This window comes from Halichoeres trimaculatus, unplaced genomic scaffold (genome assembly GCF_033239565.1).
Source record: "Halichoeres trimaculatus isolate MK-OKI-2021-1 unplaced genomic scaffold, fHalTri1.1 fHalTri1_scaffold_1, whole genome shotgun sequence".
NCBI classification, from domain to species: domain Eukaryota; kingdom Metazoa; phylum Chordata; class Actinopteri; order Labriformes; family Labridae; genus Halichoeres; species Halichoeres trimaculatus.
Window position 1 is genome coordinate 4191944 of NW_027437179.1, and position 13854 is coordinate 4205797.

A 13854-nucleotide genomic window follows, 5' to 3' on the forward strand; every position below is an offset into this window, starting at 1 on the left:
GAGGTTAAGAAAAAAAAAAAGATGTTAGGTTACACAAAACTGGAAAATCATGAACATTTCATATTACTAGGGAATGGCCCTTTAACAATTTAAAGTTGCTGTTCTGCAGTGATAGAGATTGATCAAGCATTCACTGTAAAAAGAAATGTAAAAAAATAAAAAATAACTGTAAAAATCAGCAGCCATGCCTGCAAAACAAAAATCTGTACTGATTCAAGTGAAGTGAAAACACATATACAGAATTTTTTCATTGAGAGTTCTGCAGAAAATATCAGTATTGTACAAATTTTGAAAAACTGGCAACCTTACAGCCAGTATTTTCCTGTTATTTTATGACAAAGTAATTATTGTTGTGATGGTATTTTGTAACTGTGAGTGAGGAGTGGATATAAGACCCTGCTGTACCCTAAGGGCGTATTCAGACCTGGACTGTTTGGTCCACTGTAAACGGACCAGGGTTTGTTTCCCACGCTGGTGTGGACTTTTCATGCAGGTGTGAGTAGACACAAACGAACTCTGGTGCGGTTCGTGGTTCTCTGGTGCAGGTCTGAATACAACCAAGGTCCATCCGAACTCACTACAGGATACATGTGCCTTTTGGGCCTATAAAGCCACCGTAACCGTCTTTGGTTCATACCTGATCCTCCGTCTTCTGTTTAGCCACGCTGTTGCTAGCATGTTGTGGGTCAGGACACGCAGAGCATAGCGTCTCTTTGCTGCGCACATCCGTCTTCACTGTTCCAAAATTGTACACGGTGTTGTTAAGCCTGCTTTGAAGGAGCTGCTCTTGAAACTGAAAATGATTTAGCAGCTCTAATAAGAGCACAAACACACGTTTACCTCCATTTCCAGGTCTGTATTCTGTGTGCCGCCCTTTGTCAGTGCTGTCCAATGAGAGCACTGATCGTCACACACGTGGATGTGTTTACAGAATATAGTCCACTTGCAAAAAGTACAATCCGAATACGAACCCCACCAAACAAAAAAAAATAAGTCCGCTTTTGGTCCGGACCAAACAAGTGGATCAAAGGACTTTTGTGGACTGAATACAGCCTAAGATGTTGCGCGGGGGGAACAGGCTGTCAGTGCTCCACATGGCACGGACCAGCTGTCTGATCTCTATTACACTTCATTTTAAAATTGGTCGGCATAGCATTGTCCATCAGCACATACTGTTAATTAACACAACATCAAACTTGCAGTAAAATTCATTGGGTATATGGTCCGTGCCATGTGGAGCACAGACTTTATGGATCCCCATCCCAGTGTACCGCAGGGTCTCATATCAACTGTGTTCTCTCCTCACTCATGATCACAAAGCGCCATCATATCAAAAATGACTTTGCTGTAAAATAACAGTAAATTAGGACATTTTAGACACAAACTGATGGAGGACAAAGTGACCAGTGATGAGTGAGAGGACAGTGTTTCCTGGAGAGGAGCTGTGTGTCCTGTTTGGAAGTTTGATGGTTTTTAAAAAATCTGACAAAGCTGGAAGAACAGTTTGTTGTAAAAACAGAACAATTTGCGTCACTGTGGGTGAGGAGGGAACCGAGCACAGCGACACAATGCAATGTGTGAATTAAAACACAATATTCCTGTATCAAAGCCATCCAGATACATCTGTGATAATATACTTTGTCTTTACTTTTCTTACATAGAAGAGACTTAACTTAAAATAACTGTAAAACTGTAACTAAAAAAACAACTTTAGATAGAAAGTATGGATATTAACCCTGATATTACAAGCTACAAATTAAGTTACAGATAATTATTATTATGTTACATCAATCTGACTGTTATTTGGGAGAGCAGAAAAAGATATTACATGATTTTTTCCACTAAAAAATGAGAAATAAACATAGCATATCATTATTGGCATAATCCTTCAAAAGAAAAATAAACCATCCAGGTTGTTATTTTACAGATAATTTTACAGCCTTTTATACTACTGAAAAAAATACTTAAAGGATTTATGATAATTTTTTAGAAAGTTAGGGTTTTTTTCAGTGTTGGAAGTAGGTGTCCCATGTGTCCCTGATTCTTTCCAACCATCTCTGTGTGAATAAAAGTAAAGCTGAACACAGCATGGGACCAGACCCTCATGGTGAGCGTGATTGACCAGTACTGTTCTGCAGAAAGTCGTGCAATGCTCTAAAAATGAGCAGGAAAAGAAAATTCATGCAGAAAGAGAGACAGAGCATCAGAAGATTTATAGAAACAGGTCTTTACCACAGAGACATGAAGTCAAAGAAAGTCAAGGTGAGCTCAGTGAGGAGAGTTTCCTTCAGCATCCAAAGACACTCACAAACTGGGACTGGAGACTCTGACAGGAAGAGGTCTGGCAGGAGGTAGTGTCACAGTCTCAGTTTCAGTTACTGTGAAGAGAAGACTTTGAGCTGCAGCTTTGACAGGTCAGACAGCAGAAAGAAAGACATCCATCACTGAGACAGAGGAAGAAGAAGAACCAGAGGCTGGACTGGACCATCAGACTCCACCAACGGACAACTAAAGACAGGAAGATGGAGCTATGGGTTAATGAATCAGAGTTTGAAATCTTTGCTTCGTCATCAGGATTTCTGCACACTGTGTGTCGGGGCCTGGTTTACTGGATCCAGGGTCTGGGACTTGTACACCCTGAACCAAAAAGGGCTCCCACAGTGTTCTGCTGCGAGGAGCTGGTCAGGGATGAACTGGACAGAGGAGTGAAAGCAAAGAAAACCTGCAGATGGACCACATTCAGAGGATGTCAGGAGTGAGTCCAGCTGCTTATTGCCCTGTTTGACAACATGATTGCATCATCAGAAATATGACAGAAAAAAAAAAGAATCCCTGAACATGGAGCTCATGGAACTGTTGTAGCGTCTGTTTGTTTCAAAACATAAACATGAAAACTGTTCAATCATTTATTAGCATGTGCTGAGTGTAATTTCTTCATCTTAATTACCTTGGAATGTGTAGATTAACTCTTCTTCCATTGGTTGAGTGCAGTGGGACTGATGCAGGTTGAACACTAGATGGCACTAACACCCCACGGCCAACTTTAGTGAACCTTTTTCATTCATGTGCTGAGTTTGGCCTCAGGATGGCAATGCACCATCTCTCCGTGTCTTTGTTAGAAACAGAATAACAATCCCATACATATATTACAAAAACAAGCATCTATCATGTATATCATAAAAATGAGACACACAGGCACTGGGAGGAATTGGGGTCTTAAGCCATAGTCCAATCAGAGACAATGCTTGAATCATACAGAGACATTTATTTATGCATTTATGTTTTCCATTGAGACTGAATGCAAATACAGCAAATACACGCCACCAAGCACGAGGGAATGGAGAGCAAGAGGCGGTGGAGGATTGAAGGTGGAGGCTAAGAGCAGAGCGTTTTGATCTTCGTCCTAAAATGAAAGCCAATATTTGTACCCAGAGCTCTGTGGGTTTGTCTTCGTACGTCGGGCCACTGTTTGTTTTCTCCGTCCTGGACTCACAGTCCTGCTTCAGAGGGACTGCTTTATAACAGCTTTCAATGTCACATTTTGTGCAAGACCGTAACTCAGTGTCCTGACAGCTCATCCTCACCTTGGGCAGAGAGAACAGGTCATTTCTACATCTGCCTCCTGTTATTACCAGCACTCTCAGCTGCCTGCCACAGACAGAGGCTCCAGCTTTAATAAACCTGAACACTTAAGGCACCCATTGTTGAAAGTCTCTGTTGCACTGATGTCCCTCAAAACCATCTTTAATGCCTCAGTCCAAAACATATATACATACTCTGAACACATTCTCTAAATGGTTGGCAGAGAATGATTGGTGTGTGGATATTTATTTATTTATATATGAATACAGGCTCTCCATCCTTCAATTCACCAACTTGTCTACAACACACGTCTCTCCTGAAGCTCACAGTAGTTCTTCCATCAGTTGTCACCAGATACAGCAGGGACAGGCCTTTTCCCTTCAGTTTACAGTGTATGTGCTGCTGCTGCAAGCCACTGCCTTTACAACAGTCCAGTGTGTCATGACCAGAGAAATGAAACAAAGCAGAACACACACTTTACAAAAAGAAAGAATAAAAAAAGGGGGTTTGGGATCTCGTTTAACAGCAGGTTAACAGTTTCAGGTCAGGATGAGAGGATCAGACGACGGGGGTGACAAAGCCATGGTCACGAGTGATTGAGAAGCTCCTCTGAGCGTCACATACTCTGTGTTATGTGTTTTGGTTACACTTTGTTATGCATGAGAGTTCACAGTTTTCTCCCTTTAGAGGATTAGAACAAAGAATAATGGCTGCTTATTGCAAATCTCACAAGCAGTGTGCTGCACTGCTTTTCTGGACAGTAGCACTATGAAAGCAACACAGCTAACGTTGATCAGGCTTGGTTAGAGGGACTGTTGTGTAAGATAAGTGATGCATAGTAAAGTATTAAAGGTCATCCAGGATATATGTTGTGTGTTCTGTGAGGTTTTCGTAAATGTGAATCAGACTTGAAGTCTGGGCTTTGTCTGTTTGGGGGACGGGGAGGGAAAGCACAGGCCACACATTCACCACTTTCTATAAATACAAGAACAAACTCATACAGCTTAATGTAAGATCAAATCAGACTGAAACAAACTCATGGTAGTCTTGTGGTTTTGAACCTTTCAGGGAATGTTTGTGAGCACACTGTTTAGAGGAACAGACCAAACCTGCTGTTTCCTAACTCTAACCTGTTTCTATACGAGAGGTGTAACAAACACGCCAAAAAACTCAAACTGTGGTTTCCCTTGATGAGATGTAGCACGCTCAAAGTTCATATTGTTGAATGATTAAATATAGCTCGCAAAATGACTTCAAGAAAAAAAATACTTCCTAAAAAAAACATACAAATCAAATGTCCAAACTTCCTGTTGGATTTCTCCATGTCGATACAAGACATTTTGTTAGGTACGGTTGTCATGCCGAAAAAAATTCCATGCCAGTAGAATATTTCACCGGAGCCGAAAGTTGTGCCAATTTTGGTGACTTTTTATGCACTTTGAAGGGACCAACTTGGGTTTGTTTCTGACAGAGAAAGAAAGTAAAGAAATAAAGAGAAGGGCGCAGATGGCCAGGCTGTCTAGGTCCCGCCCCATGGGGTTTGCCCTTGAGCAGACGGCTTGAATCCAGCCTGTGGCCTGTTTCCCAAATGTCATTTCCCACTCGCACCCTGTTCCCTACTCTATCCACTGTCCTATCCTCTCCACTTAAAGGCATGAAAAGCCAGAAAAAAAATATTTGAATTAAAAAATGTGAAGAAAGAAAGAAAATAAACACTGAAGCCCCATTTCCACCAAGTGGTTCAATTCAATTCTTCTCGGTGCAGCACGCATTTTATGACGTTTCCTTTAGTCGTGTTTCCACCAAGCAGTTGAGTTTTGTTCCTCTTGGTACAGCACGCATTTTGTGGTGTTTCCACTGTATTATCCTGGGACAGATCCCCAAATAACAGAGACAAGCCGTCCCACTTTTTGGGACCCGTGCATAAGGATGCCAGACTGCTCTGATCTGATCCCGGAAGGTGGAGCAACACACTGCAGACCGTTGATTGGTCGGTAGAATTACCCATCTATGCTCCTTGTTTACTGTGTCGCCTTTTTTTTCTTCGTTGGCTTTATTAGGGGGGTAAACTGTGTCGCGCTGCTACGGTGTCAAGCTATTATTTAACAGCTGGGGCTTCCGGCATCCGGCTTACACGCCGCCTACCACGAGGGGCACAATTTACTATGGAAACGCAAACGGGATCAGGCTTAACTGTACCAAACCGTACTGAACCAAACCGGACTGCTTGGTGGAAATGCGGCTTATGACTAAAGCCGGGACAGGTCCCCAAATTACCGACCTATACCATCCCACTTTTTGGTACCCTCCTGTTGGGGTGCCAGGCATACTGATCCAACCCACAGAAGGTGGAGCTAGAAACACTGCAGTCTGTTGATTGGTGGATAGAATCACATGTGCGACTCAGCCTTCTCTGAAACAAAGATTGATTGTTCTTCGTAACGAAGAGCCACATGCTAATCACAAAGATGAATTGTTGGATGTCTTACATCGTTGCTCTTTAGATACTGTGTCGTTTCTCTTCTTCTTTGGATTTATTAGCAGGGTACATTGTGTGGCGCTGCTATGCTTTACGCTATTACATTGCTGACCTGGCTATGAGCATTCAGGGAGGGCACAATTGGCTGTGGAAATGCAAGCAGGATCAGGCTTTACTGATCCAACCCACACCAAACTGGACTGATCCGTACCGGACCACTTGGTGGGAATGGGGCTTAGGATAACAAGAAGAGCTGTCCTGGTTTTAACATTTTTGGGGCACATCAACCCCCCCGGCCATGGGTTACAAAAGGGTCCTCGCCGATCCTTGATGTTGGGCTCAGGCCCTGATAACCGAGGTCAAAGAGATTTACAGGCTTAAATACATCAGGAAGCTGGATAACCCTACATGAATATGAAGCTTTTAATGGTACGTCTACAGCTCCTCGTGCTGTTTGGTCGACATGAAAGCTGTTAAGACTTTCACTTTGGAGATACAAACAGACGAAAAACGAAAACCTCACTCAAAGGGTTGTCCCACCATTCAGTGCGTTTCACTTCGTTGCATCATCGCTTCCCGGTCTGGGAACTCTGTCAGAGATTCTTATGATTAACTGCGTAACATCTGAAGTGAATAAAAAGCAATGAACGATGTAACGGCTTAATAAGAGCCTCTCAGAGGTTTTTTAGATGTTGTACATTCACATAAACGACTGAAACATCCAAAAACACAAGATTATCATGTAAACTCTGAGTCGTGATGGGAGGCAGTCAACAAAAACATTAGTTTACATTTCTGAAACTTAATTAGATAAAACCTTATTTATATTAAACTCTCTAAAACTGTGCCCAAAACATGAATCTAGCATTCCTTTATATAGACGATGAGTAGACAGTGAGCAGGGGGTGGGAGGACAGTGATGAGAGTCTGCTGCTGGGACCAAAACTGAGCTCCAGCTGTTTGATGACGTGTGCACAATCGTCCTTCCTCAGGAGGGTCCATCAGAGTCCCTGTGTCCCCCCACCAGCCCAGTGATCCCACAGCTTCCAGTCACTGCAGCTGCTCAGTCCCAGCACGGCAGAGTTTTTATGGATATCAAATGTGTGTCGGTGTATTTTTCTTTTCATTCCCTCAGCTATTTTGTAATTGACTCATGCAGATTATAATCATCTGATATTATACATATTTCATAAACAAGCGACCACTGGACATAAATTAGATCCTCTATAGATAAAAATGTAAAAAGCTAATAAGACAGCTGTTTATTATACTGGAGGTGTCAAAGCCAGACGGTGGCATCAATGAGCAAAAAGGCCTCATCTCGCCATGGCACTGACCTCCAGATCCCCAAACTCCCACCACCAGCTTTGTCTCTTTCTTTTCACCAACCCTCCTCGACTCTGAAGTCGTATTGGTACATAAGAGCGACACGGGACAGATGTGTTGGGCTTTGCAGAAAGAAGAACGTTGAGAGGCTGGGTTGAAACTTATTGTTTAAAGAAGCCAAATGTATGCAATAATGTGCAAAGTTAAAAAAAAAATGTTTTAACTTGATGAAAACCAAGCAATAAATAGTCCAGATGTCATTTCCTGTTCGGTGAGCAGGAGGAGGAGGAGGAGGGCTTGCACTGGCTGGGACAGGATGGGAGGCCAAGTTAGGTCAGAGGCAGAGTCACAGTTGGTTTGTCTAAAGGTGGAGGAGTGAGGTCGAACTGTTTCATGGAGAGCAGGGACAGGGGCAGGGTGGGGGGGGTCCTCATTCAGGTTTGCGGAGTATTGCACTCTGGGTTAGGAGACACACAGGTGGAGGATCCTCTCCTGACCCTCCTCTGCCTCAGAGTTCCCCCACAGAGAATCAGGACTACGAAGAGGAAAACACAGACATGTTAAGGTGAGCACACAGCCACAGAAAACAGCACCAACATGTTTTAGGGCCTTTCCAGGGAACAACGTGTATACATGCATGATCAAATTAACATTAAATTACATTTTTGTACTGAGCCAATAAAAAAATAATTTCAAAGAATTACCCAAACTAAATTACACACTGGGAAAATAAGATTTCCTATTTCCTAAAATTAGACTGAGGGAGTAGCAGGTCAAGTTGGCAAACTTTTAATGACGCTTTAAATTGTCTCATGAGTTTTGGTAACAGGACTGGAAAAAATGCAGCCATCTTTGGTCAAAGGATAAGTTTGGTTAATACAGCTTTTACATTGTTTATAGAATACAGTAGAACAAAATACTCACCCAGGAGGCTTTCCTGATCCAAGCAGTGCTTCGGGAGATATTTAGATCCAAAATCGTGCAGCGGACGTCCGTATAATGGGATCCATCAGGGCATAGACAGCGCCGCTCCTAAAACTGCATTAATCGTCTAAAAACTCATGTTTTTCACCAATATTTCATCATGGTTTGCTCGCGTTTCTCCTCCAATGCAGTGCCAGCTCGCTCAACCCATATTGTTGTCACTGTACTGACCTCTGAGCTGAAATGTGTCATTCCGGTTGCTCGCGCATACGCGGTACAGCTTATTGTTTAAGCAGCAAGCGGTGGCTACACACAGTAGCTTTCTTCTTCCAGTTTTGTGCAAAATGGAGGAATATCTATCAGATGAAGATGTTGTGGAGGAGTACTTTGAATATGATGGGTGTCCTTACAGTTTCGAGCAAGAGTACACAGATGAGGAGCTCATCGAAAGGAGGACGAGGAGGCAAGGAGAAGAACAGCTGGCCAGAGAGCGACAAACCGCTGCATACTCAATGAAACATTTCAGTTCAGAGGTCAGTACAGTGACAACAATATGGGTGGAGCAAGCCGGCACTGCATTGGAGGAGAAACACAAGCAAACCATGATGAAATATTGGTGAAAAACATACGTTTTTGGACGATTAATGCAGTTTTAGGAGCGGCGCTGTCTATGCCCCGATGGATCCCATTATACGGACGTCCGCTGCACGATTTTGAATCTAAATATCTCCCGAAGCACTGCTTGGATCAGGAAAGCCTTCTGGGTGAGTATTTTGTTCTACTTCATTCTATAAACAACATAAAAGCTGTATTAACCAAACTTATCCTTTAAGGAACCTTTTAAGAAATTAGAAAAAGTTACCAGAAATGGGCGAAAACACATTTTCAGTAGCTCAATATGTGTATCATAAAACTTCTGCTTTTATCATTTGGAAAAAAGAAAATGATAACTATTTTCAGAGAGTTACAACAAGGAAAAGCATCAATTCAGTAAAAAGGCCCATCAAGTGAAGTACAAAGTTTTAAAACTATTTGTCAGTCATATTTTTTTACACATCATATACCGCTCTCTTTTCCCTGTTCATACTAAAAACCTCTACTTTCTCAATGTGAAATAACTGGTCAATAACTGTATGAAATCCTAACATATGTAAAACCTCCCAGCTGTGTTATTGTTCTGTATACAGTTTTCACCTCTGTTATGTCATCAGTCTATGAGTATTTCATACTCATATGTTTTATTTATATATGAATATATATATATATATATATATATATATATATATATATATACATATATATATATATATATACATATATATATATATATATATATATATATATATATATATATATATATATATATATATATATAATTGCTAACAACACTGATTAAATTGTATTTTCTTGATTCTAGTGTTTATACTATAAACTCTCTTTGCTACTGTAATTCTGTGAACATCTGTATTGTGGGGTGGGATTACCTTATCTTATCTTATCCCTGCCTCTGTTATTGTGAGACCATTTGTTGTCACAGTGCGGGAAAAAAGGATCAGGGCTCGAATTCTGACCAAAGTCCATAATAACCACCTAACCCTAACCCCCTATTTCTTACCCTAACCATAATTTCTCATAAAGAATATCTGTTTCTTGTTCCATGCGCTCACAATAATCAAGCAAAAAACAAATGACTTAAAGAGTGACACACCTCTGTTATCTGCTTCTGCTCCTCAGTGGGAGATTCTGTTTCCCTGATAACTACAGCTTTCGTCACCAGCATGTCAGGGTGCTGCTGCTTGGCCTCCTGGATGGCCATGGCGAGAGCCTGGGAACATGAGGCAGCAACAGACGAGTCACACACTTCGAATACCATCTATATTATCCCGTACTGAACAGACATGTTATAAAATAAACACATTTTCACCTGGTGTTGGTCCACGTCGTCGTCTCCTGTGATGATAATCCTTTTCTCGATTCTGGTTTCTGAGTAGCCCCCTTTCACAGTCTGCAGAACACATTCATGGACTTTAATCCCATATTCTTCCTCATGATTAAACACAAAGGTAGTGATAAAGTGTGTCACTGTTTGTGTTCTGTACACTTTCTTTGTCTTTATAAAGAAGTAGAAACTGATAAAGGCTTTAATTTATTTTTCAGCACGCAGCAAAAACTCATCCCAGATTATTCAGCCCTTAAAACAGACTGAGCCACAATTTGCTGCTGGGGCTTACTGTACAGAAGAATGAGGTCAAGAAGTGATTAGCATTAATCTGAAGCCTGCTGTAATTCATACACATTATTCATAAAACACAGTCTGACACCAGAATTATTTATTAGCAATTCAAACAATTTGAATTTTTTGCATCTTGAACTTTTTAAAATCTATTTCATCTCGTTGATGAGAGAAGATGAGAGATTTTTTCTAAGTGTAACAGAAGATACAGATGTGGTGGGCTGACTCCCAAGCACCTGCCATTTAGGAGTAACCATGGAAACAAAAAAGCGTTACCTTGGTTACTTGAGTTGTGGTTGCTGAGGTGACGTTTTCAGCTGTAATGGTGAGTGGAGACACAACAGACTCCCTCTCCTGGGTCCCAGGTTTCACCTGCAGCACATTCATAACAAAGAGGGTCACTTTAACACACAGCATGATGAATCACACACACGGTGAAATCACATGAGATGGTGTTCAGGGAGGGGAGGGCCTGGTGGGAACATTCTGATTGGTCAAAGCTTATGGTCATTAAGTGTGAACATCAGGAGCAGTTTCAGGGAGAGCCAGGTCACATGTCAAACTAAAGTCATCTGCAAAGTCTTTCACTTTGAACAATGTGCAGTAAAAGTGAATATGAATTCTAAGAAACAAATGATACATCTTATTAAAGGACTACATCTGATAACACTCAAGGTCACCTCACGGGGCGGAAAAAAAATAGATAAATAAATCTCACACATTAACGGACTATAAAATGAAAGTGGATTTTAACAGGAGCAACAATGTGGAGAAGTGAGGTTATGGAGGAGTGAGGTAATGAAGAATACATAGAGGATTGAGGTAAATAAGGAGCAGGGTTGTGGAGGACTGAGGTCATGGAGGAGTGGGATTTTAAAGGAGGGAGGACATGGAGGAGAGAGATAATATAGGAGTGAGGTCTTGGAGGAGCAGAGTTGTGGAGAAGAGGGATCATGGAGGAGTGAAGTTATTAAGGGGCAATATTGCGAAGGACTGAGGTAATAAAGGAGTGAGATTATGAAGGAATAATGACATGAAGGAGCAGGTCATAAAGAAGTGTAGTCATGAAGGAACGGGTCACGAAGGAGGGAGGTTATAAAGAAGCAAGGTGATTAAGAAGTGAGGTTATTACGGAGCAAGGTCATGAAGGAGTAAGGTCATAAAGGAGTAGGTCATGAAGGAGAGATGTCATGAAGATGTGAGGTCATGAAGAAGCAGGTTCAAAAGGAACAAGGTTATTAGGGAGCAAGGTCACGAATGTGTAAGGTCATGAAGGTGTGAGGTCATAAAGGAGCAAGATCAAGAGGGAGGGAGGTTATAAAAGAGCAGGGTCATGAAGGAGTAATCCATGAAGGAGTGAGGATCATGAAGGAGAGAGGTCAAAAAGTATGGAGGACATGGAAGAGCAATGTCATGAGTAAGGAGGTTATAAAGGAGTGAGTTTCTGAAGGAGCAAGGTAAGGAGCAAGGTCATGAAAGAGGGAGGACATGCAGAAGGGGGGTTATTGTGAAGTGAGGTCATGATGGCGAAAGGTTTAAAAGGATCGAGGTTACTAAGGACTGAGGTCATGAAGGAGGGAGGACATGAAGAAGGGAGGTTATAAATGAGCAAGGTCATAAAAGAGGGAGGTCATGGAGGAGTGAGGTCATGAAGGAGGAAGGACATGAAGGAGAAAGGTTATAATTGAGCAAGGTCATAAAGGAGGGAGGTCATGGAGGAGTGAGGTCATGAGGAAGGAGGTTATAAAGGAGCAAGGTTGGGAGCGAGGTCATGAAGGAGGGAGGACATGAAGGAAAAAGGTTATTATGAAGTGAGGTCATGATGGCGAGAGGATTAAAAGGAACGAGGTTACTAAGGAGTGAGGTCATGAAGGAGAAAGGTTATAAAGGAGCAAGGTCATGAAGAAGTAAGGTCATGAGGGAGTGAGGTCATAAAGTAGAAAGGTTATAAAGGAGCAAGGTCATGAAGAAGTAAGGTCATGAGGGAGTGAGGTTATGAAGGAGAGAGGTTATGCAGGAGCAAGGTCATGAAGGACTGAGGTCATGGATGACCTCAAGTCTGGAGAAAAATCCAGAATTAAATGTGATATGTGAGAGGGAGCCAGAGAAGGTTCTGGGGGACAGGACTGATGTGGTTCTTGGAGGGGGATCTGGGGACCTGGGGATGAAGAAGGCATCAGAGTTCTGAACCATCTGAAGTTTTCAGGGGGCCGAGAGTGAGGGACACGCAGAGGAGATAAAGTTATGCAGATGGAAGAACGCAGACTGAGTGAGGTTATTAGTGTGAGCTTGAGTGACACCAAGACTCTTAACCTGTGGGGAGAGAAACTGAGGAGCTCTCAACGGTTATGGAAAAACTGTTGATTTGTTAGCATGGATTTTGTACTAATGAGGAGAAGCTCAGTTTTAGTTTGGTTGTGATTGAGATAGTTAGAGGAGACTATGATTTAATTTCCTGGGACAGGTAGAGCTGGGTGTCATCCACGGAGCAGTGAAATTTGATGTTAGATTTACAGAAGATATTCCCAAGGGCTAGGAGATAAAAGACGAACAGAAGGGACACAAATACAGAACCTAAACCTGAACCTAAATTTATATTGTAAAATGAGTTTCAACAAGGCCTGGACGAGGTTTCATCCTATGAGGCAGGGGTCTGAAACTCACAGCCCACAAAACCATTTCATGCAACCTGCAAACTGAAATCAGTTCACAGAAAACCCGGCCCGCTGCGTTTATGGCCCAGTCTACTGCTGGAACCGGGAAAGAAATAACCAATTTATGAGTCGACCCTGAACGCAGCAGGAAAATAAACATTTTGGCACGTCCCCATAGATCCTAAAAGTAAGACGTCTCTTTTCAAAGGCCAAAGAAAGGTTGGTGTCAGGCACTGAGTGTCTCAGGAGAAGTGGGAGGATGATTATTTCTGCAGAGTTTAAGGGTAATCACACCTTGCTCAAATTAAAGAGAAAGCTTCTGTTCTTAAGGAGCACAACCTCAAGAGTGGACACAGCGAGCTGCACAGCTAAAGAAAGAGCTGTCAACGAGAAAAATGCTTTCCAAGGAGCAAGAAAGGAGGCAAATCAAAGAACAGGCCCAGACTTAGTGATGACTGTCTTCAAACTGCTGCCCCCTAAATGAGGCCCAGGTGTCTGAGGAGAAGCGCTCTCAGGTGTCTGGCAGCGAGCATTCAGCAGGAAAAGTCAAATATAACTGTAAAATAATTCATGCAGAGAAGTGCAGATGTTCCAACAGTTGAGAGTTTTTTTCATGGAACACCTGAAGTGGACCCTCGTGACAACATTGGGTGCTC

The 13854-nt window shown here is 42.1% G+C and overlaps 1 protein-coding gene across 6 annotated transcripts in view; it reads right to left on the minus strand.

Annotated features, from left to right (window-relative positions):
• Positions 1-5660: 5660 nt before the first annotated feature.
• LOC141788797 (band 4.1-like protein 1) overlaps positions 5661-13854 on the minus strand; it is a 179923-nt gene continuing 171729 nt past the window's right edge. For all 6 annotated transcript variants that reach the window (XM_074667913.1, XM_074667905.1, XM_074667872.1 and 3 more), the window contains 4 exons: positions 10821-10916; positions 10236-10316; positions 10020-10136; positions 5661-7922 (listed from right to left, as the gene is read on the minus strand). In XM_074667913.1, coding sequence (XP_074524014.1) covers positions 7917-7922; positions 10020-10136; positions 10236-10316; positions 10821-10916 — 300 coding nt within the window. In that variant the 3' untranslated portion in view covers positions 5661-7916. The remainder of the gene's footprint in view (positions 7923-10019; positions 10137-10235; positions 10317-10820; positions 10917-13854) is intronic.